The sequence below is a fragment of the Salvelinus namaycush genome, chromosome 37 (genome assembly GCF_016432855.1).
Source record: "Salvelinus namaycush isolate Seneca chromosome 37, SaNama_1.0, whole genome shotgun sequence".
NCBI classification, from domain to species: Eukaryota; Metazoa; Chordata; class Actinopteri; order Salmoniformes; family Salmonidae; genus Salvelinus; species Salvelinus namaycush.
Window position 1 is genome coordinate 14,133,182 of NC_052343.1, and position 15,662 is coordinate 14,148,843.

General features: G+C 45.2%; 1 protein-coding gene across 1 annotated transcript in view; it reads left to right on the forward strand.

Annotated features, from left to right (window-relative positions):
* The window catches only part of LOC120031526 (protein PTHB1-like), a 112,936-nt gene that overhangs the window by 28,267 nt on the left and 69,007 nt on the right, over nucleotides 1-15,662 (forward strand). The window contains exons 7-13 of the mRNA XM_038977316.1: nucleotides 126-210; nucleotides 286-469; nucleotides 3,232-3,361; nucleotides 7,520-7,704; nucleotides 7,798-7,874; nucleotides 8,358-8,411; nucleotides 8,577-8,679. Coding sequence (XP_038833244.1) covers nucleotides 126-210; nucleotides 286-469; nucleotides 3,232-3,361; nucleotides 7,520-7,704; nucleotides 7,798-7,874; nucleotides 8,358-8,411; nucleotides 8,577-8,679 — 818 coding nt within the window. The remainder of the gene's footprint in view (nucleotides 1-125; nucleotides 211-285; nucleotides 470-3,231; nucleotides 3,362-7,519; nucleotides 7,705-7,797; nucleotides 7,875-8,357; nucleotides 8,412-8,576; nucleotides 8,680-15,662) is intronic.

Here is a 15,662-nt window from a genome sequence, read left to right on the forward strand (position 1 = left end):
CAGTGTGTGTGTGTGTGTCTAAACTGAAGTGTTACCACTGAGAACAGTGTGTGTGTGTGTCTAAACTGAAGTGTTACCACTGAGAACAGTGTGTGTGTGTCTAAACTGAAGTGTTCCTAACCCAGGTATGAGACGCTAGCGGTGGCCACGGATGCAGAGACCAGACAGGATGCTGAGCAGCATAGCAAAACTGCAGGGAAGAGACTGACGGTGAGAGGAGAACTGCGTGTGTGTGTGTGCTCGTTTGTGTGTGTGTGTTTAACCCTGTGTGTGTTTCCCCCTCAGGCTGACTGGACCCTGGTCCTGGGGGAGCAGGCCTTGGACCTCAGTGTCCCCTCCTTCTCTCCGTCCTCATCCTCCATCTTTGTTTGCGGCGAAAGGAACCTGTACTGCCTCAAAGACAACGGACATATCCGCTTCATGAAGAAACTGGAGTACAACCCCAGCTGCTTCCTCCCCTACGCCTCAGGTAATGGTAGAGCCCTACTGCTTCCTCCCCTACTCCTCAGGCAATGGTGCAACCCTAGTGCTCCCTCCCCTACCCCTCAGGTAATGGTACAACCCTAGCTGCTTCCTCACATAACAGACTGCTTTACTGCTTGATATCAGACACACTATTTGTAGAACATATTGTAGGGCATATTGTAGGACATAGCAGATATCCATCCTCCATATAATTGATGAATATTCTTCTTCTATCCAGTCTTTGTTTTAGGTCTGCTATGTAGATACTGGTCTAACACATTTCTAGTGGTGATCAGACGTTCCCCATGCCTGTCCAGTGTGTGTGGCGGTAGCAGAATGAGTGTTTGTCTGTGAGCTCAGGTTCATCTGATAGGGAGTCTCTCGGCTCCTGGGTTGGGTTTAATGAGGGACCGGAGTACAGCTCTACACAGTGCATCTGTCTGTCCTGACTGACTCCCAACATACCACTCCAACCAGAGGAAGTAGGACATGTCACAGAGCAAGGCACGCTCTAATCGGATCCATATTTAGCATATGTAGCACCTCAAACATGCAACACATAGCACAGTCACCTGCATAAGCACACACACACACAGCATGTTCTGCTGGCGAAATGCCCTGTGGATCAGGGGTCTGCGTGTTGCATGTTAATCCCACTATCGCAGGGTTCCAGCCAACACACCTCTCTCCAGCTGAGCTCAGTTACAGGTAACTGCCAAAATAATGGAAAAACTAATATAAATGTCTTAATAGGGCATTGGGGCCACCATGAGCCGCAAGAACCTCTTGAATGCACCTTGGTATAGATTCTACAAGTGTCTGGAACTCTATTGGAGGGATGCGACACCATTCTTCCATGAGAAATTCCATCATTTTGTGTTTTGTTGATGGTGGTGGAAAACGCTGTCTCAGGCACCGCTACAGAATCTCCCATAAGTTTTCAATTGGGTTGAGATCTGGTGACTGAGATATATACGCACCCTTTAAAATCCTTATGCTTCTTTGAGACCCCTCTTTCAAAGTCACTGAGTTCTCTTCTTCTAGCCATGGTAGCCAAAATAATGGTCAACTGGACATTTTGTATACATGACCCTAAGCACGATGGGAGGTTAATTGCTTAATTAACTCAGGAACCACACCTGTGTGGAAGCACCTGCTTTCAATATACTTTGTATCCCTCATTTACTCAAGTGTTTCCTTTATGTTGGCAGTTACCTGTATATACATGGAGAGAGGGATGGCAAGGGAAGGATAGCGGGAGAGAAAGAAAGGGTGAGGGGGGGAAATAGGTGAGAGGGAGGAAAAGGAAGGAGAGAGAGGGATAGAAGAGGAAGAGGAGAAGCAGTGTGGTTGAGAGAAATGTTGTTGTTTTTTAACCAGAGGCACCTGCTATTCCTCATTGAGTTGTGTTTGACCTGTGAGCACCATTCCCTCTGGTATACACACACACACACACACACACAACCTTACATCACACTATTCCCATTCCATTTGCATCGTTCCTCTATCAAGGCCAGGATCCCAGGTGACATCGATCACAGTCCTCGATCGTTTTCTCTGGTTGTGTTTTCAGCAGTCACCCGGATAGTATGGCAAATGGCTTCCCGCTATTGTAATCTGCTGCGGTTGTGTTTTCAATACATAGAGAGGGAGAGGAACTTTCCGGGCTGCTGACTTTCACATTGTTTTGGCTGGAACTTTAGCGGTTTACCGGCCCGCTCTCAATATTTCACAGGTTTCCCCCCTGGCCCTCCACTATGCAGCTGCCTTTTTTGGCTCGCGTTCTCCTTTTCTCTCTCTCCCTCGTTTCTTTGCCCCCCCTCCCCTCTCTCTCATCCTCTGTTTTTCCCTAAATGAGTGATAATACAGCCACTTAACCCCAGCATTGATAATAATCACTTATAATTAGTACACACACATACACACACACACACACACACCTCAGGGTAAGGTGTGTTCAGGGAAACCATGCCACATGTCTGTCTGATACACTGCTATTAATACAGTGCCTGGCCACAGTGGCAGAACAGAATGAACCAGGAGGAGCGAAAGAGGAGAAAGTAAATGCTGCTATATGTAGTGGATGGAGGGAGTCCTATATAAACTGTGTCTGTCATTTCGGCCTTGCCCGCCCCTGCCCTCTATCCAAATGAGGTTGGCTAGGCGTGGGTGCATCTCAGATCTCCCATGGTGGCAGTCACGGTAAATACTTGTGTGTGTGTGTGTGTGCGCGGCCAAACCAAAAGGCGTTTTCATGCTAGACCATTTCAGGTCAACCCGGGGTTTAACCGTGTGTGTTCTCACAAATGAATCTTCTACCTCAAAGACACACCCTCACCCCAGAACTAGACCATTTCAGGTCAACCCGGGGTTTAACCGTGTGTGTTCTCACAAATGAATCTTCTACCTCAAAGACACACCCTCACCCCAGAACTAGACCATTTCAGGTCAACCCGGGGTTTAACCGTGTGTGTTCTCACAAATGAATATTCTACCTCAAAGACACACCCTCACCCCAGAACTATGCCTTGTTTAATTCATTTGTAGTGACTTGAGATATTTTTGCTTTCTAAATGGTTAAATATTCATTGAATGTTTGTTGTCATTTTATGGACTGGCTTCTAGCTTGCCAAAGCAACTCCGAGCAAATCGATATCCTATTGATGACTGATTGATGGAAGGACTGTATTTATAAAGCACTTTTCATTAGGTGCCATGCATCTCCTGTGATTGTAACTAACCTCTGACCCTTCCTTCTCTTCCCAGTGTCTGAAGGCACCACCAACACCCTGGTCGGTAACCATAACAACATGCTGCTGGTGTACCAGGATGTGACGTTGAAGTGGGCCGCCCAGCTCTCCTGTTCCCCCGTGGCTGTCAGGCTCGCTAACTTCCCGTGAGTACACCCACCCCACCCCCCACTCGTTACCATGGCACCCGCTGCTGTTGGTGTTGCCATGAATTTGGTGGTTGTGTACTGTAACCAGGATTGGATCATTTCCATTCTGTCAATTTAGGAAATGAAATTCAAAAGCCAACCCTCACATTTAACAAAAGAAGAAGAAGTTGTAAGTTAGTAGTTACACACAGTGTGTGCTCAGATGCCACTGATCCGATAAGGTAACAGATACCCCTGTGGATGGGAGGATGAAAGGAGGAGAGGAGAGTGCGACTCTAAATGGTAAGGGAGGGGTGGAAGCACTCAGATGGAGCTCCATTCCTGTGCTCCATGGTTGAGAGTCCCTGTGTGTTGGCTCCAGTCCTGTGCTCCATGGTTGAGAGTCCCTGTGTGTTGGCTCCAGTCCTGTGCTCCATGGTTGAGAGTCCCTGTGTGTTGGCTCCAGTCCTGTGCTCCATGGTTGAGAGTCCCTGTGTGTTGGCTCCAGTCCTGTGCTCCACGGTTGAGAGTCCCTGTGTGTTGGCTCCATTCCTGTGCTCCACGGTTGAGAGTCCCTGTGTGTTGGCTCCATTCCTGTGCTCCACGGTTGAGAGTCCCTGTGTGTTGGCTCCATTCCTGTGCTCCACGGTTGAGAGTCCCTGTGTGTTGGCTCCATTCCTGTGCTCCACGGTTGAGAGTCCCTGTGTGTTGGCTCCATTCCTGTGCTCCACGGGTGAGAGTCCCTGTGTGTTGGCTCCATTCCTGTGCTCCACGGGTGAGAGTCCCTGTGTGTTGGCTCCATTCCTGTGCTCCACGGGTGAGAGTCCCTGTGTGTTGGCTCCATTCTAACGAGCCCTTCTGTCAGTACCAACTAGATGAGCCTCTCTCTGGGTCCTCCCAGAACAAGCACACATTTGCATAGCACACACAGTTACACACTCATCCTCCACGCAACCTTGCAGAACACATTCTACATAGGACATACGTGTAGCCTTCATTCTCTCTCTCACTCCGCTGAGCGCTACTCTCTCACCCACAGGCATACTTGCGTACACACACACTCTATGAAGCCCATATGCCAGGTTTGTTATTATTAATGATCACCAGTTGTCACGGTTATCACCATGAGAAATCCACCCAAATCCCTGAGAGGAAATTATTTCACAATGTCTCACAGCTGGCCAATCAGAACAGATAAGGGAGTGGTGGACTGTAGTACTAAATGTCATCGCATGGTAATGGCCATAATCACACCACAATTTACAACAATTATTTACAACACAAACAGTGATGAATAATGATGCCAAGCATCACATCTGGAGGAAACCCGGCACCATCACTACGGTGAAGCATGGTGGTGGCAGCATCATGCTGTGGGGGATGTTTTTCAGCGGCAGGGACTGGGAAACTAGTCAGGATCGAGGGAAAGATGAATGGAGCAAAGTACAGTGAGAGCCTTGATGAAAACTTGCTCCGGAGCAGGTTTTCATCAAGGGTCTTGGTTTCAATCTTGGTTTCATCAGAGCCTTCTGTCTGAGAGTCCTTTAGGTGCCTTTTGGCAAATTCCAATCGGGCTGTCATGTGCCTGTTATTGAGGACTGGCTTCTCTACCATAAAGGCCTGATTGGTGGAGTGCTGCAGAGATGGTTGTTCTTCTTCCACAAAGGAACTCTGGAACTCTGTCAGAGCGACCATCAGGTTCTTGGTCAACTCCCTGACCAAGGCCCTTCTCCCCCGATTGCTCAGTTTGGCTGGGGGGCCAGCTCTAGGAAGAGGTGGTTCCAAACTTTTTGGGGTCCTTCAATGCTGCAGAAATGTTTTGGTACCCTTCCCCAGATCTGTGCCTCGACACAGTCCTATATGGACAATTCCTTTGACAGCATGGCTTGGTTTTTGCTCTGACATGCACTGTCAACTTTATTTTAAAATGTAACCTTTTATTTAAGGCAGTTAAGAACACTTTTTTATTTACAGTGACGACATACCGGAACCCTTGTTCAGGTGCAGGATGACAGATTTTTACCTTGTCAGCTCGGGGATTTGATCCAGCAACCTTTAGGTTACTGGCCCAACGCTCTAACCACTAGGCTACCTGCCACCCCAGGTGTGTGCCTTTCCAAATCATGTACAATCAATTGAATTTACCACAGGTAAATGACTAATGATGAGTGAGAAAAATCACACCCCCTAGACATGCTAACCTCCCCTGTTGGTAATGGTGAGAGATTAGCATGTCTTGGGGGTATGATATTTGACAATCTAACTTTCTCACTCATCATTATTCCCGATTCATTCAGGATAATCCTTAATCATGGTAGCATCCAAATGAATGTAGAACTGTTTAGAATCATATTTGTACTGAACAAAAACACAAACGCAACATGCAGCAATTTAAAATATTTTGAGTTACAGTTCATATGAGGAAATCAGTCAATTGAAATAAATTCATTAGGCCCTAATCTATGGATTTTCCATGACTTGGCATACAGATACCTTTCAAAAAATGGGCCTCAGGTTCTCGTTAAGGTATTTCTGTGCATTCAAATTGCCATTGATAAAATGTAATTGTGTTTGTTGTCCGCAGCTTATGCCTGTCCACACAATAACCTCACCACCACCATGGGGCACTCTGTTCACAACGTCAGCAAACCACTCGCCCACACAACGCCATACATGTGTTCTGGGGTTGTGAGGCCGGTAGGACGTACTGCCAAATCTGCCATAAGGCAGCTTATGGTAGATAAATGAGCATTCAGTCCTCTGGCAAAATCTCTGGTGGACATTCCTGCAGTCAGCATGCCAATTGCACACTCCCTCAACTTGAGACATCTGTGGCATTGTGTTGTGTGAATAAACTGCACATTTTAGAGTAGCCTTTTATTGTCCCCAGCACAAGGTGCACCTGTGTAATGATCATACTGTTTAATCAGCTTCTTGATATGCCACACTTGTCAGGTGGATGGATTATTTTGGCAAAGGAGAAATGCTCGCTAACAGGGATGTAAACAAATTTGTCCACACAATTTGAGAGAAATTAGCTTTTTCTGCGTATGGAAAATTTCGGGAAACTTTTATTTCAGCTCATGAAACATGGGACCAACACTACATGTTGCGTTTATATTTTTGTTCAGTGTACAATAAAAGTGACTCCAAAATGACACAATACATTACTTACCATTTATTCCTATTGGGCACTAAATAATCTGAAACGCAAATTCATCCAACAAGTTTGTAGAGTCACAAGCTGGATGTAATCATTACGTGCTAGGAATATGGGACCAAATACTAAACTTTTGACTACTTTATTTATAAGAAATTGTAGTGACCTCTACCTTTTTTGAGGATTTTTTAAAACTTGTTAAACAAAATCTATTTCTCTGAGCACTTGTATTACTATGAGATAGAATTTCCCAAATTGTTTTTGCATACAATATAGCTCAGTATTTTAATTATTTTATTTTATACAGTCCTTATTGCTCATCTTTATCAAGGCACAAATAACTTATACCATTGAGACGTTCTGGATTGAATAACAATGAAAAATACCTTGCATATGGACAAAAGGGAAACGGAACGCTTGAACTGGACTTTAGACCTGATGGGAAAGAAACACACGCACAAGCACACAGGCACACAATGCTTGAGTTTGATAGAATAGTGTTATAGCGATGACATTTTCTTTGGATGGCTGAGTGGGTAGGTCAATCCCTCCCCTGTGGCGGCAGGGCTGCTGCTATTTATGGGGGGCTTTAGAAATGGGGGAGGGCTGGTTGTTTGCAGGGGAGAGGGAGTAGTTGTGAATGTGCCCCTGCAGCAGTAAAAGGGGGGTTATACCCCCCTCAGTCGCCCTCTCCTGCAGGTGTGGGACTTACTACTCCTCTGGGCTGGAAACCCCCTGTGTGTGTGTGTGTGTGGGGGGGGGGGGGGGGGGGGGGTGTTACTGCCTCACTGCCCTGTCACCACAACACATCTGCAACCAGTTACCACACACACTGCATCACACCTCCTAACTAGTTTTTTTTCTGTCCCTTTCATTATCTTGTTCTATCTCTCTTCTATATTCTCAATCTCTGAATGATGGGTGCTGAGAAGCTGCTATGAAACTGTTTTTCCTCACACAAATCATATAGCAGTTTTTCTGTTTCTGACCAAGGCAGATGTTTCAACCCCCCATAGGGATCTGAAGGGTGTGGTGGTGACCCTGAGCAATGAGGGCCACCTGCAGTGTTCCTACATGGGCACAGACCCCTCCTTCTTCTCCACGCCCAAGGTGGACGCCCGCGAACAGGACTACTCCCAGATCGACACTGAGATGAAGAGTCTGCAGAGAGTCATCAGACAGGCCACCAGGACCCAGGCTGGTAGGACACAGACACACACACACAGCGTGAACAGACTGTGTGTATTTGTGTATTGTAGGATATTTCCTGACTCTTTCTTCTTTTCTGTTGTAGATATTCTTCCTGTAGCAGAGACAGATGAGGATCTGACTGTTACAGCCACAGTCTCCACTAACATGGACAGCACATCGGTGAACACACACACACACACACTGAAATGGACACAGACGTTTGTTTTACTATCCTTGTGGGGTCCAAACAATTTAATTCCACTCAGCATCCTATTTTCCCCAACCCTTCAAATCAAATGTATTTATAAAGCCCTTTTTACATCAGCAGATGTCACAAAGTGCTTATACAGAAACTCTTCTTAAAACAGATGTAGAAGCACAACCGAGCTCTAACCTAAACTCCTTAAAACCTAATCCTAACCCCTAAACCTAACCCCTAACCCTAAACCTAATCCCTAAGCCTAAAATAGTCCTTTTACTTGTGGCGACCGGCGAAATGTCCCCACTTGTCCTAACTTTCTTTGTTTTACGATCCTTGTGAGGACTTCTGGTCCCCACAAGGATAGTAAAACCAAAACACACACACACACACACACACACACACACACAATGAAGGCTGCACATACAGACTGGTATATCCTGACATTCTCTCTATCTCTATAGCAAGCGCTCATCCCGGACATTGATGGTCTACCCGTCCCCTCAGTCACAGTGAAGGTATGTGTCGCACACTTGCTGACTTCATCAAGACGCAGACATCAAGGCTAATTTCATTTGACTCACTCGTCTAACTATTTTAGCTGCAACTTGAGAAATGAAATGTGAAATGTCTTCCTCTGTTTCTCTTTTTCTCCTCCCTCTCCATCCATCTCTCTTTCTCAGATCAAGGTGACGAGTCGCTGTGCATTGCAGGGTCCTAAACTGACTGTGTGTGTTCAGCCTCCACTGGCTGTCACCCAGGATCAGCTTGTGTTGGAACCTCTGGGTAAGTCTCCTTCTCACCTCCTTATCTTTATAGAGAGTGAGAGTGAGTGAATGAAAGAAAGCACGTGTGCGTTCCCCTGTGGGCTCAGACATTATCAGTATGAGACAGCAGACATGAAAGGTTCTATAATCTGAATGAATGAAACGGAGGTACATGGTCACCTTGACACGGTCAAGCAAACACTGTAAACTCTCACCCAAGCAAACAGAACAGTCTGCTACCACAACCTTCCCAATTCCTAGAAACCGGTTTCATGTTCTCAGTTTTATCACAGTGTCTGAGAGCAGTGCAAAGAGACTGATGTACTTGAAGCTTTTGTGATGAAAAGCTGGAACGTGATGTAGGACCATTTAAAGAAAAGTCTGGTAGCCCTAAAAATGTTTAGTCCTGTGTGTCTGCCTAGCTGGGATCCATTTTTCCACTAGCCTACTGTAGTTTAGATTATAGAACCACATTTTGAAGCAAAAGGTTTCCTCATCATTTAAGATAGCTGTAAGTCATGAAAGCTAAAAGATTAGTTAGGTAATGCGTACGTAACCATGGCAGTCATCACAACGCAGCAGATTAAACACACACACGGTGAACCAGCGATGACTCGGTGTGTTTATGCCAATCTCTTTGTCTCCCACACACAGAAACCTGGCGCTGCTCTCCACCAGTCTATCAGCAGCCCTTTGCTCTGAAACCCAGGCCCCGAACCACACAAACACACACACACACCCCTCTACCCCACCCTACCCATAACTGACCCCACCATGGACGTGTTTGGCCCAGGATAGAAAAGTTTGACGTTGGATTTCCAGGACCACCTAGATGTACAGCCAGTCAAACCTTTTTAATGGGACTCTTGACTCATTGAATGATTTTGTCCAGAATGACCGGATTTGGCCCATACTGTGTCTTGTTGAAGTGCACAGTGTAGTGTACACACACATACCACATGTTTTAGTTTCTCTCCCTCTGTCTCTCAATCTGTTATATATCTATATACTCAGACTGCAATTTGGGGCGTTACTTGATGTGGGTGCTCCTTGATGTCAGGAAACGCTCTGCGATTGGTCACTCAATTGATACCTGCCATTGGTCAGTTACGGTTTTCTGAGACTGATGGTTTTTCGACACAGATGATTTGTTTTCATAACAGGTTAGGATAACAGCCAGTTAAACCGTTTTAATGGGACTTTTGACTCATTGAATGATTTTGTCCAGAATGACCGGATTTGGCCCATACTGTGTCTTGTTGAAGTGCACAGCGTAGTGTACACACATGTTTTAGTTTCTCTTTCCCTCCGTCTCTCAATCTACTATATATCTATAAACTCCATCTTCATCTGTCTCTGAGTCCCACTCTCTCTTTCTCCTCCTCTATCTCTCTCTTGTCACCTTTATCTCTTCATCTCCCACACTTTCTGCCTTTAGCTTTCTCTCTACAGATCTCCCTCTCACACTCACTCCCTTCCTCTGACGTCTTGTCTGTTTTTGATTATTGGGAATGGGGAGCTGGAGCTGCCCAGTTAGCCTCTGTGTGTTGGAGTGTGTGAGTTTGGCACAGACCAACAGACCAATGCCCATGTGTCTTTGATTCTTTGACTGTGCCACCGCAGGATGCTGTGTTTAGAAACTCCACCCCTCCGCTCAGCTTGGTCTGTCCTGGGTTCGTGGGGGAGGCAGCGCCTTCTGATTTTTATTGTTATTTCACTCTTTATTCATCTCAGATGGCAACCCAGTCCCCCTGTCCTGTCCACCACACTACCTTCTTTGTTCTCTGTCTCTCTGTCTCTGTCTGTCTCTGTCTTTCCTCTTTCCCTGGTTACAGGTTTGGTAGTCTGATTTAAATCACTAAGTAGTGCATTTCTAGATAAGAGCCAAGTATTCCGTTAATACATAAGTACACACTGACAGTAACACCCCCCACACACACACATGCACACAAACACCTCAGAGGTGGCATGCACTTAGCTTTGATCCTAGAGCTGCTCGTTTTCATCCTTACCTCATAATCATCATATGATACAGACCTGGGAAACCTGCTGGATTGTTAACCTGTCAGTGTGCCAGGTAGAAATCTAAACCAGTCAACTGGGCAGCTCTCAAGGACTCACACCCCCCACACTGATATGATAGTAGTTGCATTACATTGCTATAAAAAAAATGTGTTAATGTACACTACCGGTCTAAAGTTTTAGAACACCTACTCATTCAAGGGTTTTTCTTTATTTCGACTATTTTCTACATTGTAGAATAATAGTGAAGACATCCAAACTATGAAATAACACATGGAATCATGTAGTAACCAAAATATATTTTATATTTGAGATTCTTCACAGTAGCCACCCTTTGCCTTGATGACAGCTTTGCACACTCTTGGCATTCTCTCAACCAGCTTCACCTGGAATACTTTTCAGGCTTGAAGGAGTTCCTACATATGCTCAGCACTTGTTGGCTGCTTTTCCTTCACTCTGCGGTCCGACTCATCCCAAACCATCTCAATTTGGTTGAGGTCGGAGGATTGTAGAGGCCAGGTCATCTGATGCAGCACTCCATTACTCAGCTTCTTGGTAAAATAGCCCTTACACAGCCTGGAGGTGTGTTGGGTCATTGTCCTGTTGAAAAATAAATGATAGTCCCACTAAGCCCAAACCAGATGGGATGGCGTATCACTGCAGAATGCTGTGGTAGCCATGCTGGTTAAGTGTGTCTTGAATTCTAAATACATCACAGACAGTGTCACCAGCAAAGCACCCCAACACCATCACACCTCCTCCTCCATGCTTTACGGTGGTTAATACACATGCGGAGATCATCCGTTCACCCACACTGCGTCTCACAAAGACACGGCGATTGGAACCAAAAATCTCCAATTTCGACTTTCATCATAGTGCTTGATGTTTTTTGCGACTGCACTTGAAGAAACTTTCAAAGTTCTTGAAATTTTCCGTATTGACTGACCTTCATGTCTTAAAGTAATGATGGACTGTCGTTTCTCTTTACTTATTTGAGCTGTTCTTGTCATAATATGGACTTGGTCTTTTACCAAGTAGGGCTATCTTCTGTATACCCCCCTACCTTGTCACAACACAACTGATAGGCTCAAACGCATTAAGGAAAGAAATTCCCCAAATGAGCTTTTAAGAAGGCACAACTGTTAATTGAAATGCATTCCAGGTGACTACCTCATGAAGCTGGTTGAGAGAATGCCAAGAGTTTGCAAAGCTGTCATCAAGGCAAAGGGTGGCTATTTGAAGAATCTCAAATAAATCAAAATGTTTTTATTTATTTATTTTATCACTTTTTTTGGTTGCTACATGATTTCATATGTGTTATTTCATAGTTTTGATGTCTTCACTATTATTCTACAATGTAGAAAATAGTAAAAATAAAGAAAAACCCTTAAATGAGTAGGTGCTCTAAAACTTTAGACCGGTAGTATATGTTAAGTGAGTCTTATCTGATGGTCCTGCTTCATGGAACATACCACAGAGAGGCTTGGATGGATTGCTCTAACAGACCCAACACAGGGTCTTGACCCCAAAAGGTCAAAGGTGGCCATTTAGCGCCCTGCTGATCTGTCCCCGAGATCCCTAATGGGTCTCTGCAAGTGTCAGTATGTGCTCCCACACACACACCCTAACAACAAAACACTACACCGTTTAATACTCTTGCAGACACTCTCTCACACACATGCACAAACATTCTCCCTTTTACAGTCTCTTTCACGGTCTCACACATGCTCACACACACAATGATTCTCTGTGCACTCCAAACACCTTCAGCACACTTTCCCTCTCTGCTCTGTGTGCGGTGCGCATTACCCTGCCGACCCCTCTTGACCCGTCTTCTCCAAGGGGTGGGTGGCCGAGGTCACCTAAGGTCAAAGCGAAATGTCCTCCGCTTAGCTCAGGCCCTGAGGGAAGGAGTGAGTGGGAGAAGGAAGGAGAGGGGGGAAGGAGATACGACAGGGATTTGTGTCCTGTTCCTTTGTTGTTATTGTTGTTCTACGCTGGGCGCTAATGGTGTGGTAACACTTAGACTGTCTGGTCACTATTTGCTCGCGGCGTCAGGGTCGAGGGGTTAAAAGCAAGCCTGCCCCCGTTTTTGAAAAGGAGAGTGATGGAGGGAGAGGGCTTGTCACGCTGTCAGAGCGTCTGACGGAGCGCAGAGAAAGTGCTGGCCCTTTTGGCTTCTCTGCCTCTTCTCCCACTCCTTTCTTTTTCTTCCTTTGACTCTCTCTCCCCTCGTAATCTGTTTCTTCCTTTGACTCTCTCTCCCCTCGTAATCTGTTTCTTCCTTTTTTCTCCACTCAGCCACCGTCTCTCCTCCTCTCTGGCGCTGTGTGCTCATGTTAAGGGTTCTTGTCTGACCTTTGACTGCCTCCATGTATAGTAGAACGGTGTTGGAGTTGGTGCTACAGAACACACTACCCTCCTGGGCCTCGTGTCAGCAGGAAGAGCCAGGGACAGAGAAGAATACAACGATGGAGAAGAGGGAAACAGACGACCTGCCAACCTGCACACATTTTGCGTACCATGCAGGCAATTTGAGGTCAAAGTACGCTGGTACGAAAAACACCCCTAAAATACCAATATGGTGTAATTGCAGACTGCAATTTGGGGCGTTTCTTGGTGTGGGTGCTCCTTGATATCAGGAAATGCTCATTGATACCTGCCAGTTCCGGTGTTATGAGACTAATGGTTTTTCGACACAGATTTGTTTTCATAACAGGTTAGGATAACTAGCGTGACATGTTAGGATAGTTAACGTGGCCGGCATCAATGGGTGTAACTTGACATAAAGAAACGGCGATGTAAAAAAATAACGCCCCTAATTGCGCTAACACTTTCCTTCCCAGGAAGTTATGTTAGGCCTACTAATCTTTAACATGTTAAGGAATCAATTCTTCATCTGTCTTCTTGATATCGCTGTATGTCAACAGTAGGCTGCTAATGATGTGATTATAGTCAGTTCACCAACGGCAACAAGGCATGTTGAATGAATGGTAGTCTAGTAGTCAGACCGAACTTGATGGATGAGGTCAGGGATGGAGATCTGGAACCAGCTCATATAGACCTAGTTCTAGACTACTACAGTCAGCTAGACTACTCCAGTCAGCTAGACTACTCCAGTCAGCTAGACTGCTACAGTCAGCTAGACTGCTACAGTCAGCTAGACTGCTACAGTCAGCTAGACTGCTACAGTCAGCTAGACTGCTACAGTCAGCTAGACTGCTACAGTCAGTCAGCTAGACTGCTACAGTCAGCTAGACTGCCACAGTCAGTCAGCTAGACTGCTACAGTCAGTCAGCTAGACTGCCACAGTCAGTCAGCTAGACTGCTACAGTCAGTCAGCTAGACTGCTACAGTCAGTCAGCTAGACTGCTACAGTCAGTCAGCTAGACTGCTACAGTCAGTCAGCTAGACTGCTACAGTCAGTCAGCTAGACTGCTACAGTCAGTCAGCTAGACTGCTACAGTCAGTCAGCTAGACTGCTACAGTCAGTCAGCTAGACTGCTACAGTCAGTCAGCTAGACTGCTACAGTCAGTCAGCTAGACTGCTACAGTCAGTCAGCTAGACTGCTACAGTCAGTCAGCTAGACTGCTACAGTCAGTCAGCTAGACTGCTACAAACAGTCAGCTGGACTGCTACAAACAGTCAGCTGGACTGCTACAAACAGTCAGCTGGACTGCTACAAACAGTCAGCTGGACTGCTACAAACAGTCAGCTGGACTGCTACAGTCAGACTGCTACAGTCAGACTGCTACAGTCAGCTAGACTGCTACAGTCAGTCAGCTAGACTGCTACAGTCAACTAGACTGCTACAATCAGCTAGACTGCTACATTGCATCCAGTAATTTAATTATTCAAATGTTTTATTTTCTCCCCAAACAAAATGAAGAAGCCAGTTTACATTTTCACTAGACTATCCACATAAAGACACCAATTAATTAGAATAATCATTACCCCTAAATTGAATCAATAAAAATGTGAAAGTGTCAATGAAACCACCTCAATTTAGTAGGGTGTTCAAACAATAACGCATCTTTTGACCAATGGGTAAAATAACATAATTGTCTAAATAATCCTAAAAGAAAACCAATGGTGCAAACCTCACCTCCCTATCACAATCCGTTCAAAAGTTATTGTAGTTTTAGCCTTGTAGGATGGCCAGAATTAGGGTGATTTAAATCCATGGAAAGAAAGTGGTGTACATTTTGGAAAATGTTATCACGTCATCTAGGCTGGATTCTGTGCAAGAATTAAGGCTACTGGCTACATGACAGGCTCACTTTCCCGTCTTTTTTCTCGAATCCGCAGGACATAAAAATATAGAATTAAGATGGATATGGATTTTGAGACATGACATTAGGTTACGAAATCCAACTTTTTTATGTCATGTTATTGACATGTAACAGAAATACCCCCCTGAACATTTCAGAACATGAATAATCACATTTGTCTTGGTAAAATGTATTTTATAACATAAGGAAGTGAAATTTCAGCACCAAAGTGCTAGGCAGAGTGGGTGGAAACCCTACACAAGACTTCTGTGTTGGCTACATTGTTTGATAGAATTTAAGACTCTAGGTTTCAGGAAATCGCAGTTACATGTTTTTCAAAAATGCAAAATGCTCCAACTTCCTGAGAGGGAAGATGACTGACCCCCTCCAGACCTCCCCCCTACCCAACCTTAGGGCTACATCAGCACCACCTTGTCAGAAAATCTTAGGGAGAGACCCATATTGTACATTTAAACAGATTTCTAGTTAGCTCTGAAGCAAAACCAATTACCAAGTACCCATAACAGTCTATAGTCTACCATTCCTAGTGAGCCAGTCTTCTGCCAACATCATTTATTAGGCAAAAAAAGGTGCACTTGCCTTTTGATTTGAGCAGTGTGGGTGTCGTGCCACCGCGCTGAAGTGGTACAATTCTCAATGTTGGAAAAAGTATCCAATTGTCATACTTGAGTAAAAGTAAAGATATAT